Source organism: Anser anser, assembly GCF_964211835.1.
Source record: "Anser anser genome assembly, chromosome: 1".
NCBI lineage: Eukaryota > Metazoa > Chordata > Aves > Anseriformes > Anatidae > Anser > Anser anser.
In genome coordinates, this window is record NC_139720.1 from 115215964 (window position 1) to 115232150 (window position 16187).

The following is a 16187-nucleotide window of genomic DNA, read 5'->3' on the forward strand; positions in this document are numbered from 1 at the left end:
GGTTCCCAAAAAATGAATTAAGTACTTAAGTAGGACTTAGGTAGGCCTTAGTTGACTAAGTGAAGAAGTATTTTGCAGAAAATCCCTGCCCAGCTTCTGTCTTGAGCTGGAAGTGCTTGAAGTGTGCAGGTGCCTCCGTTTCTGGCACTCATTTTGAAGGGCGCCCAACAGTTATGAGTTCAGGCATGTCACAAAGTGCCCTGTAGGACACCAAATGTCTCAGTGTTTATCTTGTGTCTAAGCAAGATGAGCCAGAAATGAGGCATTCCTTGGCTTGACTTCAACCTCCTCCCAGCATGTCCCCTCCTCTTCTTCTTCCCATTCCCTCCTGCGCAGGAAGGCTCCCTGCACTGCATGGCTGCTGCCATTTGTGTTCCAAAATCTGACCATTGAAGGAGGTGGAGTTGAGACTCATCCCCATGCCTGGGGCGAATCATTCCCACATTTCCACCCTTGTAGGGGAGTTTGCTAATAGGGAACTAGGGAGATGGGTAGACTACTCTTCCTAATTAAGCTACACCACTGCATGGATGAGGATTTATAAGGACAGAAAGCAAGAAGGCATCAAGGTTACTCTGTGATCAAGCTGTTAGGGTGCTCAGCTGGCCATGGACAGTGTGAGCTTCAGTGTCTGCACCAAAGAATGTTTATGTTGCTTCTGGACTCCCAAAGAAAAAGACACCCAAACTGTTTTAACATAGGTGTAGAAACACCCCAAAGCATATAGTCTCGGCATTAACTTTGGAAATGGCTATTTTGTCTTGACTGACACATGAAGTAAACAAATTAATAAGAACGTGTGTTTGCTTGTGACCAGTCTTGACAAAAGCCTCAGCCCAAACAGCTGAGGCCTTGCAAAAACTGAAGCCCTTGAAAATGGAACCATGTAATAGAGAGGTCAAGAATAGGTGCTGTGAACCTGAAGTAAGATATCTGTAGCACATAAACCAGTGTGCAGTCTTGTGAGAAACAACTCTGCTGACCATCTACACACATCTCTGGTGTTGTGGTAAGCATAACTACTTTGAATCTTTTGATTCACAGAGAGCAGGAAAGAGGAGAGGAATGGGCTATTTCTCAAAATGGAGGAAAATAGCATAATGAGACATAACTTCATGGAAAAGAGAAATACTTCAGGGAGAAAGTAGGACAGGACCTAGCTACTAAAAGGCCCTGAAAGCATCATAGAAAACAGGACAGCTGTAGTTATTAGGGTCTCTTCTAGTCCTGGTCCTAGTATTGACTGTTACTGCTGAGTGGGATAAGACATCACTCCCATCATCTCTTTAGTTCATCTTCTCCAGTGTGGTGTTGCTGAGATGCTTACCTGTGTCAGAGGCCTAATGTGAGGAGTAACTAATGTTTTTACAGCTGATGAAAGAGGTCAGTGATATAGCATGGAATTACAGAGTATGAGTACGATAAGTATAATGCAACAATAACGCTCCTGTCAGCCTTGCAGGGTAGTTCTGGCACTCAGCTCCTCAGAAATGGAAAGGACAGGCTCCCAGAGTCTGTTTAGACTTGTCCGTGTAGAAAGAGCCAGGTAAGATTTGCACAGCGAGAACGGGGAAAGGGTTAGTGGGTGGGAAAAGCATCATATTGGAGGCAGGTTTTGAATGCTAAGCTGTGCTAATGAAGTATTTGAAAAAGGAGAGTTTGAAGTGGAAGTATACAGCAAGGGAGACATTCAAAAGAATTGAAAAGGCATTCTTAAAAATAAAAGAGCAGAACAGGTTTCTGGTGTCTCTCTTTTCCAACAGCATTGTATAAACCGTATTACCAAAGAGGAAAAAAAAATAAATAAGAGTTTCAGAAATGGATCAGTTTACTTACTTCTTTCTGAAAGAAGACTTTGGTGCACATGAAGGTTTCCAGACAGAAGGCGGTGCACAGCCAAGTCCCCTGTTTATCTGCAGAACCCATGGCAGAGGCTGGATTTTAGGAAGGATGGACAGACGGCTCACTAGCAGTGTGCTAGCTGTTCAGAAGCTAGCGGTATGTGCTTTTTCTCCACTTGGAGGCCTGATCCAGAGACCTGTGAAATCACGGGGAGTTTCTCTATTAACCTCAATAAGATTTGAGTCATCTCTTGCCTTCTCACTCCCTACTTGGTTGTTTTCCTATTTGCTTGCATCAGCCTAGTTTCCAAGGCTCATCTGCGTAAATCAATAGTTACTGCAAAGCCTTACATCCTGCCCTTGGAAAGAACAAGATTCCTGTACAAATCTCTCTCAGAAACAATGTACCATGATACTTCTCCAGCTTTAATTCATCTTCCATGGCCAGATGTCAGGCAGGCAGCCTAGGAGAAACAAAGATGGATTTGGGTTTTCACTTTCTTAAATATTGGTCTGTCAATGGCTGCCCTGGCCGTGCTGTGAGCAATGAAAAGCATGCTGCTAGCTCCCACACAACACTGCTCACCCTGACCTCCAGAGCGATCAGGTCTGCAGCCCTCTGGCCCCCGGGCAGGCTCTGCTGTGCCACCACTGTCACCTGCTCCTGAGTGTCACCATTCGCAGGGTTGCCCTACACTGATGGGTGGTTGTGAGGAGAGGTGGGGAGCTAAATATACAGTTTGAGGAGCTGATTTGGACTTGAGGGTGTATTTACAGTTCTCTGGGCTTGGTCCTCTCTTGAAAGAAAATGAAAAGGTGTTAATTTGTTTTTAAAGGCAGCATCATTCACAGTGTGACCAAATCCTGGCCTAACACCACTAACTCTCTACTACACAAATAAATGTTGGTCAGTCCAAGAGCTGAAGGACTCTTTGTTGAAGGATCCAAGCTAGCAGTGTCCAGCTGTATGACTGCATGCAGCAGCTGGTAGTGGAGATGAAGATTCCTTTTGCAACCATTTCTTCTGTCCCTGTCCTTTTGTCCTCTAATTTTGTATTCCATAAGTAAGACACAGAGGAGGATTCTGATGGTTGGTAAGCACACAGCAGAGCCTGGTTGCCTCCAAGAGCCTGGATAGCCCAAAGGAAGGTGTTCATGCTAGGCAGAGCACTGAGAATTCAGGAAGGACTTTTATAACCTACTGAACCACATCAAACTTAGGAAAGATCTAAAGACTGTAAAACTGTGTAGTTCTTTTCAATGTTTTCTTTCCTGAGCTTTGTTTTTTTTGTTTGTTTGCTTTTTTATTATATATATATATTTAATTTTATTTTATTCGAAGCCTGTTAATGGTTTATGCTGGTTGAAAAAACAGTTCAAGTTTTGCCCCTGTGTCAAAGTGGCAGTGAAGTGTATAGGGGTGTGAAGGGGTTGCTCAAGTGGCAAAGCATATCTGATTTGAAAACAAGAAAACATCTGAGGCCATTCGAACAAGTCATGCTCCCGTACACTTTTAATCAATTGTGTCTGCCAGAAGAGATCTTGCACAAGCAAATCTGGCTTCATGCAATAGGAACATTTTTGCGTGTATGCAAGCTGGCTTCAAATTCTTGATAATGTGGTCTCTGGAAGCAGTGTTAATGTACTTGTTATATCCCTGGCTGCTGGAATTACCTTAAGATCAAGGTATTCAGAGTTGGTGGTTTGGTATGTAGCTCTACGTTTTATTGATTTTGTCTGTGCTAAACTCGTTTACCAGCATGTGCTCCGATGGGGAGTCTCCTTTGACTGTTCCAAAGGGCTCGCGAGGAAAGGAGGTAATTCATAGGATATTAGAGTGCTAGACAAACCTGAGACTACTTTATTCTCTTCCCTCTTGAAGTATGTTTCCTTTGCTGTACTTCAGTTCACTTTTATTTGCAGTTACAGTTTGTGTAGTTTTTTATTTTAAGTAACAAAAAATACTTTATCAGCAGAAAATCAGTTAAATATCAGACAGAAGATGTTCTCTTGATGTAAAAATATGTACTACTATTATTATTCAGGCTTGTTTGTTTATATTAACTTACCACAGTAGATACGCTTTCTGATTTAGAGGGAAAACTAGGGAAAAAAAAAAAAGAAGAAAAAAAATAAAATCTTTCTGCTGGGGATTGTTTAGTAATAGAATATCTGAGGTGCCTATGGAAGGTACGGGATCGTAAATAGTAATGCAGGTGTTATAATATATGTTTTATACATACAAACACCCATTAACAGTTTATTCTTGGATACTGCACTGGTGAATTCACTCAGGAAGCAGTGGGGAAGTGGAGGGCAGGGGAGAAATCTCCTTGGAAGCCTGGTTTTATTCCACAGGTGGTTGCATCAGAATTTCTTCCCCCAGGTAATTCCTGCTGTCTGCAGTGGTAAGGGCAGGGAGCAGGGGCAGTGCTGCTGTGAGGCAGTGTGACAGATCTTCTTTTCCCGTATCAGCGTGGCAAAGAAGGGAAGTATTTCTGCAGGGAAAGGAAACCAACATGAATTTCCCAGGGGAGGAAAAGAGCACTAGAAGAATTTAGGATCACACAGGAAAAAGTGATGTAAGAGAAAAAATGGGAAGTAAAAACAACAAAAAATACCTACAACCAAAAAAAGCACCAGAAATTGGCTGGGATCCATTTCAGGAAATCACTGCAAAGCCAAGTAGCTTTGTCACATACAGAAATACAGATTGGGGAGGGTATAGAAGATGACAGAGAAGCTCTGATACAGCCATACTCTAACAGCTCAGCCATGATGTCCCTATATGTGGAGACTGATTTTGCACATGGATGCACTAGAGATGCACCGTGAGAAATGTCTTTGGTTATGAGTTGAAACAGTCCGGTACATGCCAGACATTGCCTTGGGCTGCAGCAAAGACACCCTTCTTGGGTTAAGCCTGTCCTGGTAAATTCTGCAGCTGTCCTTTTGTTGAGGTAGCCCAGGGAAGATGTTGTGCCTTGCAATTACCTTTCTACCTCCCGTCTTTTGGGAGGAACTGTTTTACTACAACACTTTGGTACATCTGTGATGTTAGGTACCCTTCACCAGGCCTGGAAACGTGGCAGTGTGCAATGTCAGGTTTTTCTCTAGTCAGGGCTCCCAGACGAGGAGCAACTCATTTCAGGGAAAACAAGAGGAAGAGGCAAGAAATCTTACCAGGCCATCATATGGATTGAAACCATAGATCTTGCTGATGCTGCAGATGAATAGTGCAGTGTATTCGCACCAAGTCTGGCACACCAAGGAAGTTTCAGTGCCACAACACATGTGGGGCGGACCTGATCTGCTCAGCATGCCCAACACATCTTACATATGCAAGCCCAGGTTTCCAGGACATGATAGAGCCAAGGCAAGTGCCAAGTGCCCACGTGCCCCTTGTCTTTGGCCACCCTTGACCCTAACCAGGGATCTCTGCTTTCTGCCAAGACCGTGAACACTATTCCTGCAACATCAGCTCAAGCCCACCAGCTAGAGCACTGAGGAGCGAAGGTGGAGCCTTGGCTGTCTCCATCCTGGTGGTCACCAGAGAAGGAGGATCTGGCGGCCCTGGGGAGTATGCTCCAAAGAGCAGGCGTCCAGGTAGGCTGAGAAGGGATGTGTGTTCCCAGCACTATATTGGAGAGGCCAGCCATCCCCTGCCCTAGCAATCTGCGGCATGGAAATTTAGACTGACAATGTAATGTTTAGGTCTGGAGGTAATGGCTAAGGTAAAGTGTTCTTGGGAGGAAGAGGCGAACTTATTTTAAGACAGATTTTTGCATATGTTTGATATCTATGGCTTACTGAGGGTAAGGCTCAGTGTGGAGAATGGGGCCTCTTCACAAAATAGCATGCATTTTACTAAAAAGCTTCCCATCGGAGGTTACATGTATTTACCGCACACTGACAGTAGTGCTTGATTTTGAGTTTGCCTAAAGAGCAGTTGCTTGTATGCTCCTTCCTACTCTTACCGCCCCCCCCCCCCTCCCATTTCCTCCTGTTGTTCTTTTTCAGATCACTTGAAGGTTTTTTCCTGTTTATTATCCGGACATGCTGTGCACTGCGTGTTGATTTGACTGTCACATAAGGAATCTCCTACTGGGATCATTGATAAATTCCTTTCTTATAGATACAGATATATATATACATGGCAATGGCACTTAGATGACAAAAGAGAAATGGTGGTGGTTAAACCAAAACTGGAATGAGCTGCAGGTGTTAATGGGGGTTAAGTTTTATTACCCTTTCCCAGAAAACCTGCAACACTGTAATGGGTATAGTCATAAACAAAAATTCTCTTTAATTAACATAACAGGAAAGGTACTTCAGTGAGCAATCACACTGATGTCCTGGGCTGGCACATGTGTGTAACACAAATATATCTTGTATTTCCTGCAAATTTCTTTTAAGTAGCTATAAGGAAGATGTTCTTTTTTACTTTTTAATTTTTTTGGTGGTTCAAAAAAACGAATCACTTACTTAAGGAGCTTTTTGAGGAAAACAATGGAACAAAACAATGCTTTTTGTATGACCTGCCAAAGCACAAAGGATGCATGGGATGTTTTTTTTCTTTGTTACTTTTTTTTTTTTTTTTCAGCAGGAAGTTTTGTTGTTGGAAACGACTATAACATGCACTGTCCTTGCTCTATGTAACCACTGTCTAGTCCTGCAAGCCGGGTCTTGTTACTTGCCTCATCAAGCTGGCACAAGCACCGTTCTGCTTCACTCTGTGGGCTTTGTTCAGTCCTGAGTGTCCGCACACTTACTCTCCATCCGGACCGATGAACAGTAAACAAACTTCAGGAGTCGGGTGGTCCAATGATTGCTGGGTTCGCGCAGGTCAGGGCCCACAGCTAAGAATGCTGACTTTGTGAATCGCCTCCTTTTTTTTTCCTTAGACTGCTTAAAGTCAGAGTACTATAGAATACAAACAGCTTCGAAGCATTTTTAGGTGTAAATATTCCGTTCCGAAACTCAACTTTGATGTGTTCAGGTCTGCTTTGTTTCCCTGTAGATCAGTTGTAGGTTTGCAACAAAGAGCCAGATCCGATTGAGTAAATCACTTGTGGAAGTTAATTGTTCACAGTGAAAGCTGGTCTGGCTCATTTTGCCTTTGTCACAGGAAGAGACAGAGGTGGTGTACTGGATCTGCGTTCTAAACCAAGCACTGACGCGACTTTAATTTTGATCAGATGTCTCTCTTCAGGGCACTAAAGAAAACCTTTGCAGTAGTCAAAAAGAGCCTCTTCTCTAGAGAAACGTAAGGAAAAAAAAAAAAAAAGTATTTTACAGAAATAAAGTACTAATATAAAATTTCAGCTTGGTCAAATTTCTTTTGCAGGCTATCATAAAGTAAACCTACTTCTCCATATTTGGCAGTCACCAGAATCAAAGAATGTTTTGTTTTCTTTTGTTTTCTGGAAAAAAAAATAATATCAAATTATTTTTAATGTCAGATATTGTATGATGGTAACTTTATATTCCAGCTGTTTTTATTCACTACTGCTGTGTTTAAATTATGTTTGTATCATCAACATTTATAAATGCTTTTCAGAAACAGTTATGTGTTTTGATTTCTTTAAGTAACAGTCTTCTTTTCTTCTCTCCTTAGGACTGAAGCCGTGAGAATGGAAGCCACACAGATTAATATGTCCCGCATCCCACTGGTTAATGGAGGCATCGACACTGCACTCAAAGCACACAAACCCCGTGTGATGTCCAAAAGCGGTCACAGCAACGTGCGGATAGACAAAGTTGATGGCATTTATCTACTCTACCTTCAAGATTTGTGGACTACAGTTATAGACATGAAGTGGAGGTACAAACTCACCTTATTTGCTGCTACTTTTGTTATGACCTGGTTCCTTTTTGGAGTTATCTACTATGCCATTGCATTCCTTCATGGCGATTTAGAAATAAACAAGTTCACCCCAAAGAGGGAGCCATGCGTCAAGAATGTAGACTCTCTTACGGGGGCATTCCTCTTCTCTCTGGAGTCACAGACGACCATTGGCTATGGATTTCGTTTCATTACAGAGGAGTGTCCGCATGCCATTTTCTTGCTTGTGGCCCAACTGGTCATCACCACCTTGATTGAAATCTTCATCACAGGTACCTTTCTGGCCAAAATTGCAAGACCTAAAAAAAGGGCAGAGACTATTAAGTTCAGCCACTGTGCTGTCATTACTAAACACAACGGAGAACTTTGCCTGGTGATCAGAGTAGCAAATATGAGGAAGAGCCTTCTGATACAGTGTCAGCTGTCTGGGAAGCTTCTTCAGACATACGAAACCAAAGAAGGGGAGAGAATCCTGCTGAATCAAGCCAGTGTCAAGTTCAATGTTGACTCCTCTTCAGAAAGTCCATTTCTCATTCTGCCTTTAACGTTCTACCATATTTTGGATGAAAGCAGTCCTTTAAGAGATCTCACACCTCAAAATCTCAAGGAGAAGGACTTTGAGCTTGTGGTGCTCCTGAACGCCACAGTGGAGTCCACCAGTGCCGTCTGTCAAAGCAGGACTTCCTACATCCCTGAGGAGATCCACTGGGGTTACGAATTCGTGCCTGTGGTTTCCCTCTCTCCAAATGGAAAGTATGTTGCAGATTTCAGTCAGTTTGAGAAGATTAGGAGAAGCACAGATTCTTCTTTTTATAGTATGGACTCTGAAAAACAAAAATTAGAGGAGAAATACAGGCAGGAGGATCAAAGAGAGAGGGAACTGAGAACAATGTTGTTACAGCAGAGTAATGTTTGATTGAGTGGACAAACTATCCTGATTAATCCTTTCTGCAAACTGAGAAAACATTCTTTCTGTGCTTTATGTCTGTTATAAAGCCAGCAGTGAAGTCCTTTTCAGAAAATAGCTTTGGTGTAGAGTAAACCTATCCCTTTGTTTGGATGAGTTGTTAATCAAATATTTTGTAATTAGTTGGGATTTCTTTGTTCATGATCTTGACTTAGCAAAGTTGGATTTGTATTAAATCTCTGCTTTATACCACCACTAAAAGCAGACACATCACTTTCTGTTTGGAAAGTGAAACTGGATGCACTGTGCTGATTCCTTCAAATATTTATTTGACTTGGTTTTACTGTGAACGCATTCACAGAGACAGCACACCGTACTGCTAAAAGAAAATATGCTCTGTTAAAATATGTATATTTAAAGTATGTATATTCTCATACCAGTTATTACCTTTGTGGGAATTTCTGGCATGGAAAATAAGTTGATTGGAGAGACAAACCTTTAACTGTGGGAAAAGCCTGCAGGGAAGTGATAAACTCCTTCTTAAATCTTAAAGGAAGGTGACAGAGTAGTTGTGCTGGGTGGTGGGGAAGGGAGCTCTCTGTTTCTGCTACACACAACCTGTTTTTTGATCGCTCACTTTTTAAAACCTTGTTAATGGCTGATTTATGTATAATAGCAAAAAAAGGGGAGATGAGGGCAAGCTACACAAAATCATGACAGTAATCAACTGAGGTTAAAACTGACTTTGAGACACCATTTTTTTATTCAATGTAGATAGTTTGTAACAGCAGCATAACAATACATTTCTATAGATCGCTTGCTTTGCTGTAGACCTTATTTAATTTGGTTAAAAGAAATCTGTATAATGTCTGTAGACAATATTTACTTTTTCTGGCAACCATAAAGGACAAGCATTCCTTTCATCCATTTCATTTTTGGTCTATTAAAACCATTCCATTAATAAAGGAATTTAATTTGAGCAGCTCCTGATCTCTTTGTGGCACAGGGAGAGGGTGTGGTACCTTGGAGATGTTGAAAGAGCTGAATGCTTGGCATATGCAGCTACATTCAGCACACAAACAAGGAACTCAGCACATCACTACAGTGGTCAGATAAAGGGGAGCAAACCAGGTAGCAGTGGTGTCCATATAACATACCAGTTATGTGTAGGTCGGCTTCTTAATGAGACTTAGATATTTTTTTTTTTCTGATTTGTACCACTTTGTCAACCTCACGAGTTCTAGAGGATTTACTTCTCTAAAGCTCTGGCAAAGAAAAGCTGTATTAAGCACAATTTTGGGGTCTGAGGTCCATGTCTTGACCTGAGAGCCACCAAGGCCTGCAGTGATGAAAGGACTTTTGGTATCATCATACTTATTGGGCCTAGCTTTGCAGCCCTGTATGGCCTGGTGGAATCTACAATACAATATCGTAAACTATAAGTGAATTTAGTTTGATTACGAAAGAAGCACTCGGCAAGTTGAGTGCAGACCTACCAGTGGCACCAAAAGTGAATGTCAAGGAGGGAATGTAGACTGTGGGGGTGTTGGGGGTGCGGGGAGGTGGTGGGAAGAGGTGAGGCTGAATAAGAGGCTTAAAACTCTCCTGTACCTAAATTGTTAGCTGTTTTGTTGTGGTGGTTTTACCGTGCTAGGCAGCTGAACACCACAACTGCTCTCTCACTCCCGCTCCTTAGATGAGGAGGGGAAGAAGTAAAGTAAAGAACAACTCATGGGTTGAGATAAGTATAATTTAATTAAAGGAAAAAAATAATAATTATTAAAGAAAGATTATTATTAATCAAACAATTTAACTAAAGAGAAAAAAGGGAAAGGGGAAGGGGGGGGGGGGAAGGAGAAAACAAAACAAAACAAGTAAAGGCTATGTGGAAGTGCAGAGGAAAGAAATTACTCTCTACTTCCCACAAATGAGCGATGCTTGACCACGTCCTTGAAGCAGGGCCTCAATGCACGTAGCCGGTGTTCGGGAGGACAGAAGTTTTCGCAACGAGAACCCACCCCACCCCTCTTCTTCCTTTTTCCACCTTTTATTGCTGAGTGTGACATCATATGGTATGGAATATCCCTTTGGTTGGTTTAGGTCAGCTGCCCTGGTGATGTTTCTTTCTCGCTTTTTTGCCCACCCCCTAGGAGGGTTAGAGAGAGTCCTGATGCTGTGCCAGCACTGCTCAGCAGCAGACACAACACTGGTGTGATACCACTGCTCTTCTAGCTACAAGTGCAGAGCACAGCACTGTATGGGCTGCTGCAGGGAAAGTTAACATCCCAGCCAGACCCAGTACACTTGTGAGAAGTCAGAGATCCAGGTACTTGCCTGAAGAGAGAGACTTAACCCATAATCAAAAAGGTTCCCTACCTACTACCATTCAAGTAAGGTTTCTCAAATCATTGTAATTGCAGGGCCTGCCTAGCATTTTTGGAATTTCCAGGTGATACTATGCAGTGTTGTCATACAAGTTTTCATTTGCAACGACCTATAGAGGATGATAACATTTAAATTATTGATTGTTCATTTTCAATTTTCTTTCATTTTATCTGATTGCTTGTTTTGTTGGCAGGAATTGTGATTGTTCAGTGAAGTTTTGTAGTCACTTTGTAGACCTCAGGTTCATGTCCTACAACTCAAAGAACACTGCTCTGGGATGTTCTGAGGTGAAAGTGTGCAGGCGTCTTAACTCTTCTTCTGCCAAATCTTAGACTCCATAGTTCAACAATCAAATATCTACTCTAGTTCTTTCTTATCTAGGTAAGATCATATCACAGTTACACAGTCACTCCAAAAGTCATTCTCTAAACAGTATAATGACTTTAGAACAGATTTCACCAACGACAAGTGAGCTGGCTCTTCTCCAGGAGTACGTGATGAACTGAACTGATCCCCTCCCTCCTATCCTATCCTATCCCCATCCATGGAAATAGACCTGGCAATTTGTGTCTTCCAGGAGAGCATTAGAGCATTCTATCCATTTCAATAACTTTTTTTTTTTTTTTTTTTTTTTTTGTAATTGCACTTTCTTGGTTATACCTTAAAAAAAACTAATGTCTTGAACCCTGCAGTGGACACATTTGTCAAGTCCCAAAAAGCCTGTATATTTCTGGATTGTCATATCCAGGAAGTCCTGTGGCTATCCAGCTGTAGCAATGCAGTTGTGTGGGAACTTCTGGGGCAGCCAATTAGAAACCTAAAGACCTGGCTGCTCTAGGCTTAAACAGATACGAAGCAGTAATTTTTTAGGATTTGAACTTTTTGACCTAAGGAAGCAGGCAGGGACTTATGTACTTGTGTACACCAATCCCAGAGTACAGTTGTTGGGATCACTAATCCGATCCAGTCATTAAGTTATCCTGAAGGGAATAGTCATCATAAGCAAAAGTGTTGGAAAGAAGTATTACATCACAGAAGTGATTCTCTCTGAACTTTCAGTCCTACAAAATTGTAATTAAAAAAAAAAAAAACATAATAAAATAAAATAAAACTACACACCAGAAATCTTTGATAAAGTGAATCCAGCCTTCATCAGGTAGTGAGAGACTGTGCGATAGTATCACATGTATACAGTAGTATACTATATAATGCACTGTCATTCACTCCAACTCCAGAACAGAGTCTTACTCTGCAGTGAGCTGTACTTCTCCTTCCTGCTTTCATGTAAGCTTAATTCCCATTGCCCTATCTAAATTTAAGGACAGAGCAGAAAGTACCCTGGCACAACATGTTTAGCTGCAGAGTACTGAACTGCCATAGAGAAATGTCATAACGTGGATCTGATATAAATCACCAGCAAAACCACCACCTCTCACTGCCTGTGGTCAGTTCTTCCAGTTGTGTAAACACCACTGTTGTGATTTAACTCAGCTGAGGACTGAAAGGATGGAGAACCAAAAAGCAAAGCTACCGTGGTCATCATAAAGTTACCTTACACATATATAGAGACTGTTCTGCCCACTTGGTGACTGAGTGCATGAGAGCCTTCATGTCTTCTGGCTGCTTGTTTCTATGTCTTCGTGGGTAGAGCACCCACAGTTCCAGTAGGGCAGATCCTTACAGAGCCAGCAGTAGCATCTTCTCCTTACTCTCCCTGTCTCACAAACTGAAGATATTGCTTTGGGATCTGCTGAGTTGGATGATTATGCTGGTTTCTCAAACGTACTAACTCTATAAACAAGTCCAAATTAAACCTGAAATCTAAACTTTCAGGACCCAAAGAAAGTGGTAGAGGCCTATGCTCTGTGTGCCCTAAGAGCATGGGCACACCCTTAAAGTAAATCCTTCATTCCAGGCATTGTATCATTTAGAATAAAATAACCATGGTAAGTTAAATATATACATATATTAATTTACTGAGGAATATGATATGTTTATATTTCTTTTGCTCGTGTGTTATCAGTGAAGAGAACATCATTTTTAGAGTCACTTTAATTATTTGAACTTGTACAGACCACATCTGAATGGGAACATATTTCAGCTCATGGACTGTTTCTGAACTGTTTGCTTTGGCTGTGGCTTCAATACTTCATTGTTCCTTTTTTTTTTTTTTTTCTTTCTTTCTTTCTGTGGAAGTAGGTGATTGAGGACACATAATTTCAATTCTGCTGCTTCCTTGCAATGACTTAGAAAGGGAAGAAATGAACCCCTAGAGACTGCAGGCTGGCTATGCCAGAGTCAGATCCACCATTCTTCATAAGTGTTTCTTTTCATCTTCCAAAATGATGCCAGTGTTTGTGGAAAGCCAAAAATATGACAGCAGGAGGAGGTTTGGAATAAAGGTCTCTGGAAAAATGTGGTTCTCCAATTTTCTGAATAGAGGTAGCAGGGCAAATAACTATTAGGTCTTAAAGATATAAGTAGGGGAGTGCAGAATGAAAAAACAGAAAGAAAAGAAACACCAAACACCTATGCACAGTCACACTCACCAGTACAACCGAATATTTGCCACTTCTATAGGATAGCAGGTCAAAAAAACCCAACCCAACCCAAACCAAACCAACCCAACCCAAACCAAACCAACAAAAAACCCACCTCTCCAATTTGCTGAGGTGACACAAGGGACTGGGAAAAGTGAATGCGCGTTTTGTATTTGAACAAACGTTCCTGATGACTTCTGAATGTGCTCAGTGTTAGTCTGATGACAGCCTGATCTTGCAAGAGATCAGGTAAGACTCTGTGATGACTCTATGAAATCCATAGTGGAGGGAAGCTTGAAAAGGCATAGTGTATGCTCTAGCTCTTGCTTACATACACTGGCTGCAAAACGGTCATGTCCCAGTCACCCCTGTGTTGCTGGGATTACGTAAATAATGGAATGTTTCCCTAACTTGGCTGCTCAGCCTCCAGCAGATACTCTCTGCAAATATTAGGTTACCAGAGCAGAGCCCTTTCAATGCAATAGGTACTGGTTGAACATCCTGTATCTAAATGGTTTGAAAGGGCTTTCGGAGCCCTTCCAGGATGTCATATATTCTCTCAGCAAAGACTGTTCAGAGCTGTCCTGTCCTGTTAGCATACAGTACACACAGCAAAACAATGTAATTCCACAAGTAGCACAGTACATGTATGCATTTTGCATCTCCTCATAACAGTAAATTGTACACTGATCGCTGTGCACCTCGCAATACCACACAACTATTAAATTCATTCCTTCTTTACTATCCCCTGTAAATGTTTATCCACACAAAATATGACATGATAGCTGACATTAATGGTATTGAGGAGAGGAAAACTCTTTAGGACATGAGATTTATGACTCTGACAGCCACATTGTCATGAATCTTTTGCACGGGACTAAGACTGTGCTGCTCTACCTGCCTGCTCTGCTTCTTTGCTCAGGATCAGCATCCTCAGAACCAACAGCAGAACAGAGCAGTGTGTGGCACTACCGTGGCTCCAGCTGAGATTCAAATGTGTGGCAGGCTCTGATGACACCAAAACCAGCACATGGACTTAAGCTGGTGTTAAGATACTGGACTGTGGGGGTACAAGATTTGTGCTCTGTTTTGCTGACTTTCATGCACACCAAAAGTGTCTGATGGGGGCATCAACTCAAAGCTGTCTTCAGACACCATCACTGTATACCTAGTCTTTCTTGGGAAAACACTAGTCTTGAAGTAAAACACAGTAGTCTGATTTACTCTTTGTTAAAAAGGGACGAGGTATTTGAGGAAAAGATTTAATGGGGTCAAATGACTCCAGTACTCATTAATTGCTTTTGCACTACAAATTGTTCACCTCCCATAGATCTATTTCAATGTCTTCTCCCTTCTTCTGCTCATATTAAGCATCTAATTATCTGGTGCTTGTTAGGATTACAATTATTTATTTTTCCTTTACAACAAAGATATGTACTTGAATCATCAGCAGAGTAAGATTTCACTTAACAGCTGTGGTTAAACAACAATTTTCAAGTTATGGAATTGTTATTCATTCCTTACCCAATGAAATTGGTAAAATGGTCTGTGAAATGTACCCTTCGCTCTGCTCCAAAATAAGAAATATCTCAAAATAAATACCAAAGTCCAAGATCTGGAATGAATTAGGTGAATCATGCTAAATGGCCAATCTTGCTATTTATTGGAAAAAAACAGATTGTTATTTTCAGAAGAAAGTATTGTAAATGCTACCCTGATGGTAGGCAAAGTTTGGAAAGAATATATTTTCATATATTCATAGCCTATGAAAGATTCTTGTTGCAAGTCAGAGTAGGTTTTCATGTAAAGCTTTAGATATATAGCTGTTTTCCTGTGCAAAACAAAGTTTTAGGCAATGTTCATTTCCAAAGTGCGTCTGACTAATATTCTTGTGACAGAATCATTATCTCACTTCAGCCCTGAAACAGGACTGCTAGGCACTCAGGGAAGGTCAGAATGGTTAAGCGTTGTTTTAAGTGAGGTCCCCATGTTTCTCCCCCTCTCTCTCTCTCTCCTTTCCTCTATTCTGTGAATTCATTTTGAGAGGATCTATTCTGCAAACCTAGTGCCCAGAAACAGCAGTGAATAATAAACTACATCCCTACCAGCTCTGTACGAACACAAAGCATCTATAAAACTGAAGAATTGCATGCATATTGTGACAGCTTATGGCTGGCAAAAAAAATAGGGAAACGTTTACCAAATGACAGGCAAGAAAGAGAGAAACAGATAAACACCTTCCCTAAACATTTAATGCTTCAGAACTGAGACTCACTTTCCTCTTCAAATTAACTGCATCTAAATGTAAAGCACATTTTCTCTCTCTCTTTTTCTTTTCCTTCCTTCCTTCCTTCCTTCCTTCCTTCCTTCCTTCCTTCCTTCTCTTCCTTCCTTCTTTCCTTTCTTTCTTTCTTTCTTTCTTTCTTTCTTTCTTTCTTTCTTTCTTTCTTTCTTTCTTTCTTTCTTTCTTTCTTTCTTTCTTTCTTCCTTCCTTCCTTCCTTCCTTCCTTCCTTCCTTCCTTCCTTCCTTCCTTCCTTCCTTCCTTCCTTCCTTCCTTCCTTCCTTCCTTCCTTTCTTCCTTTCTTCCTTTCTTCCTTTCTTCCTTTCTTTCTTTTTCTTTCTTTTTCTCTCTCTCTTTCTTTCTCTCTTTCTCTCTTTCTTCTCTCTT

General features: G+C 41.4%; 2 protein-coding genes across 15 annotated transcripts in view; one reads left to right on the forward strand and one right to left on the reverse strand.

Annotated features, from left to right (window-relative positions):
* The window catches only part of LOC310897100 (uncharacterized protein), a gene marked incomplete at its 3' end in the record, with an annotated part of 33811 nt that extends 31829 nt beyond the window's left edge, over positions 1-1982 (reverse strand). The window contains exon 1 of the mRNA XM_083830290.1: positions 1837-1982. The remainder of the gene's footprint in view (positions 1-1836) is intronic.
* The window catches only part of KCNJ15 (potassium inwardly rectifying channel subfamily J member 15), a 37313-nt gene extending 27738 nt beyond the window's left edge, over positions 1-9575 (forward strand). For 10 of the 14 annotated variants that reach the window (XM_083801228.1, XM_083801240.1, XM_083801235.1 and 7 more), the window contains one exon: positions 7459-9575. In XM_083801228.1, coding sequence (XP_083657354.1) covers positions 7475-8602 — 1128 coding nt within the window. In that variant the 5' untranslated portion in view covers positions 7459-7474 and the 3' untranslated portion in view covers positions 8603-9575. Of the gene's footprint in view, positions 1-3194; positions 3659-6080; positions 6687-6711; positions 7108-7458 lie in introns of those variants that run through there. The other 4 variants (XM_083801229.1, XM_083801239.1, XM_083801238.1 and 1 more) reach the window with 4 other exon arrangements.
* Positions 9576-16187: the final 6612 nt, after the last annotated feature.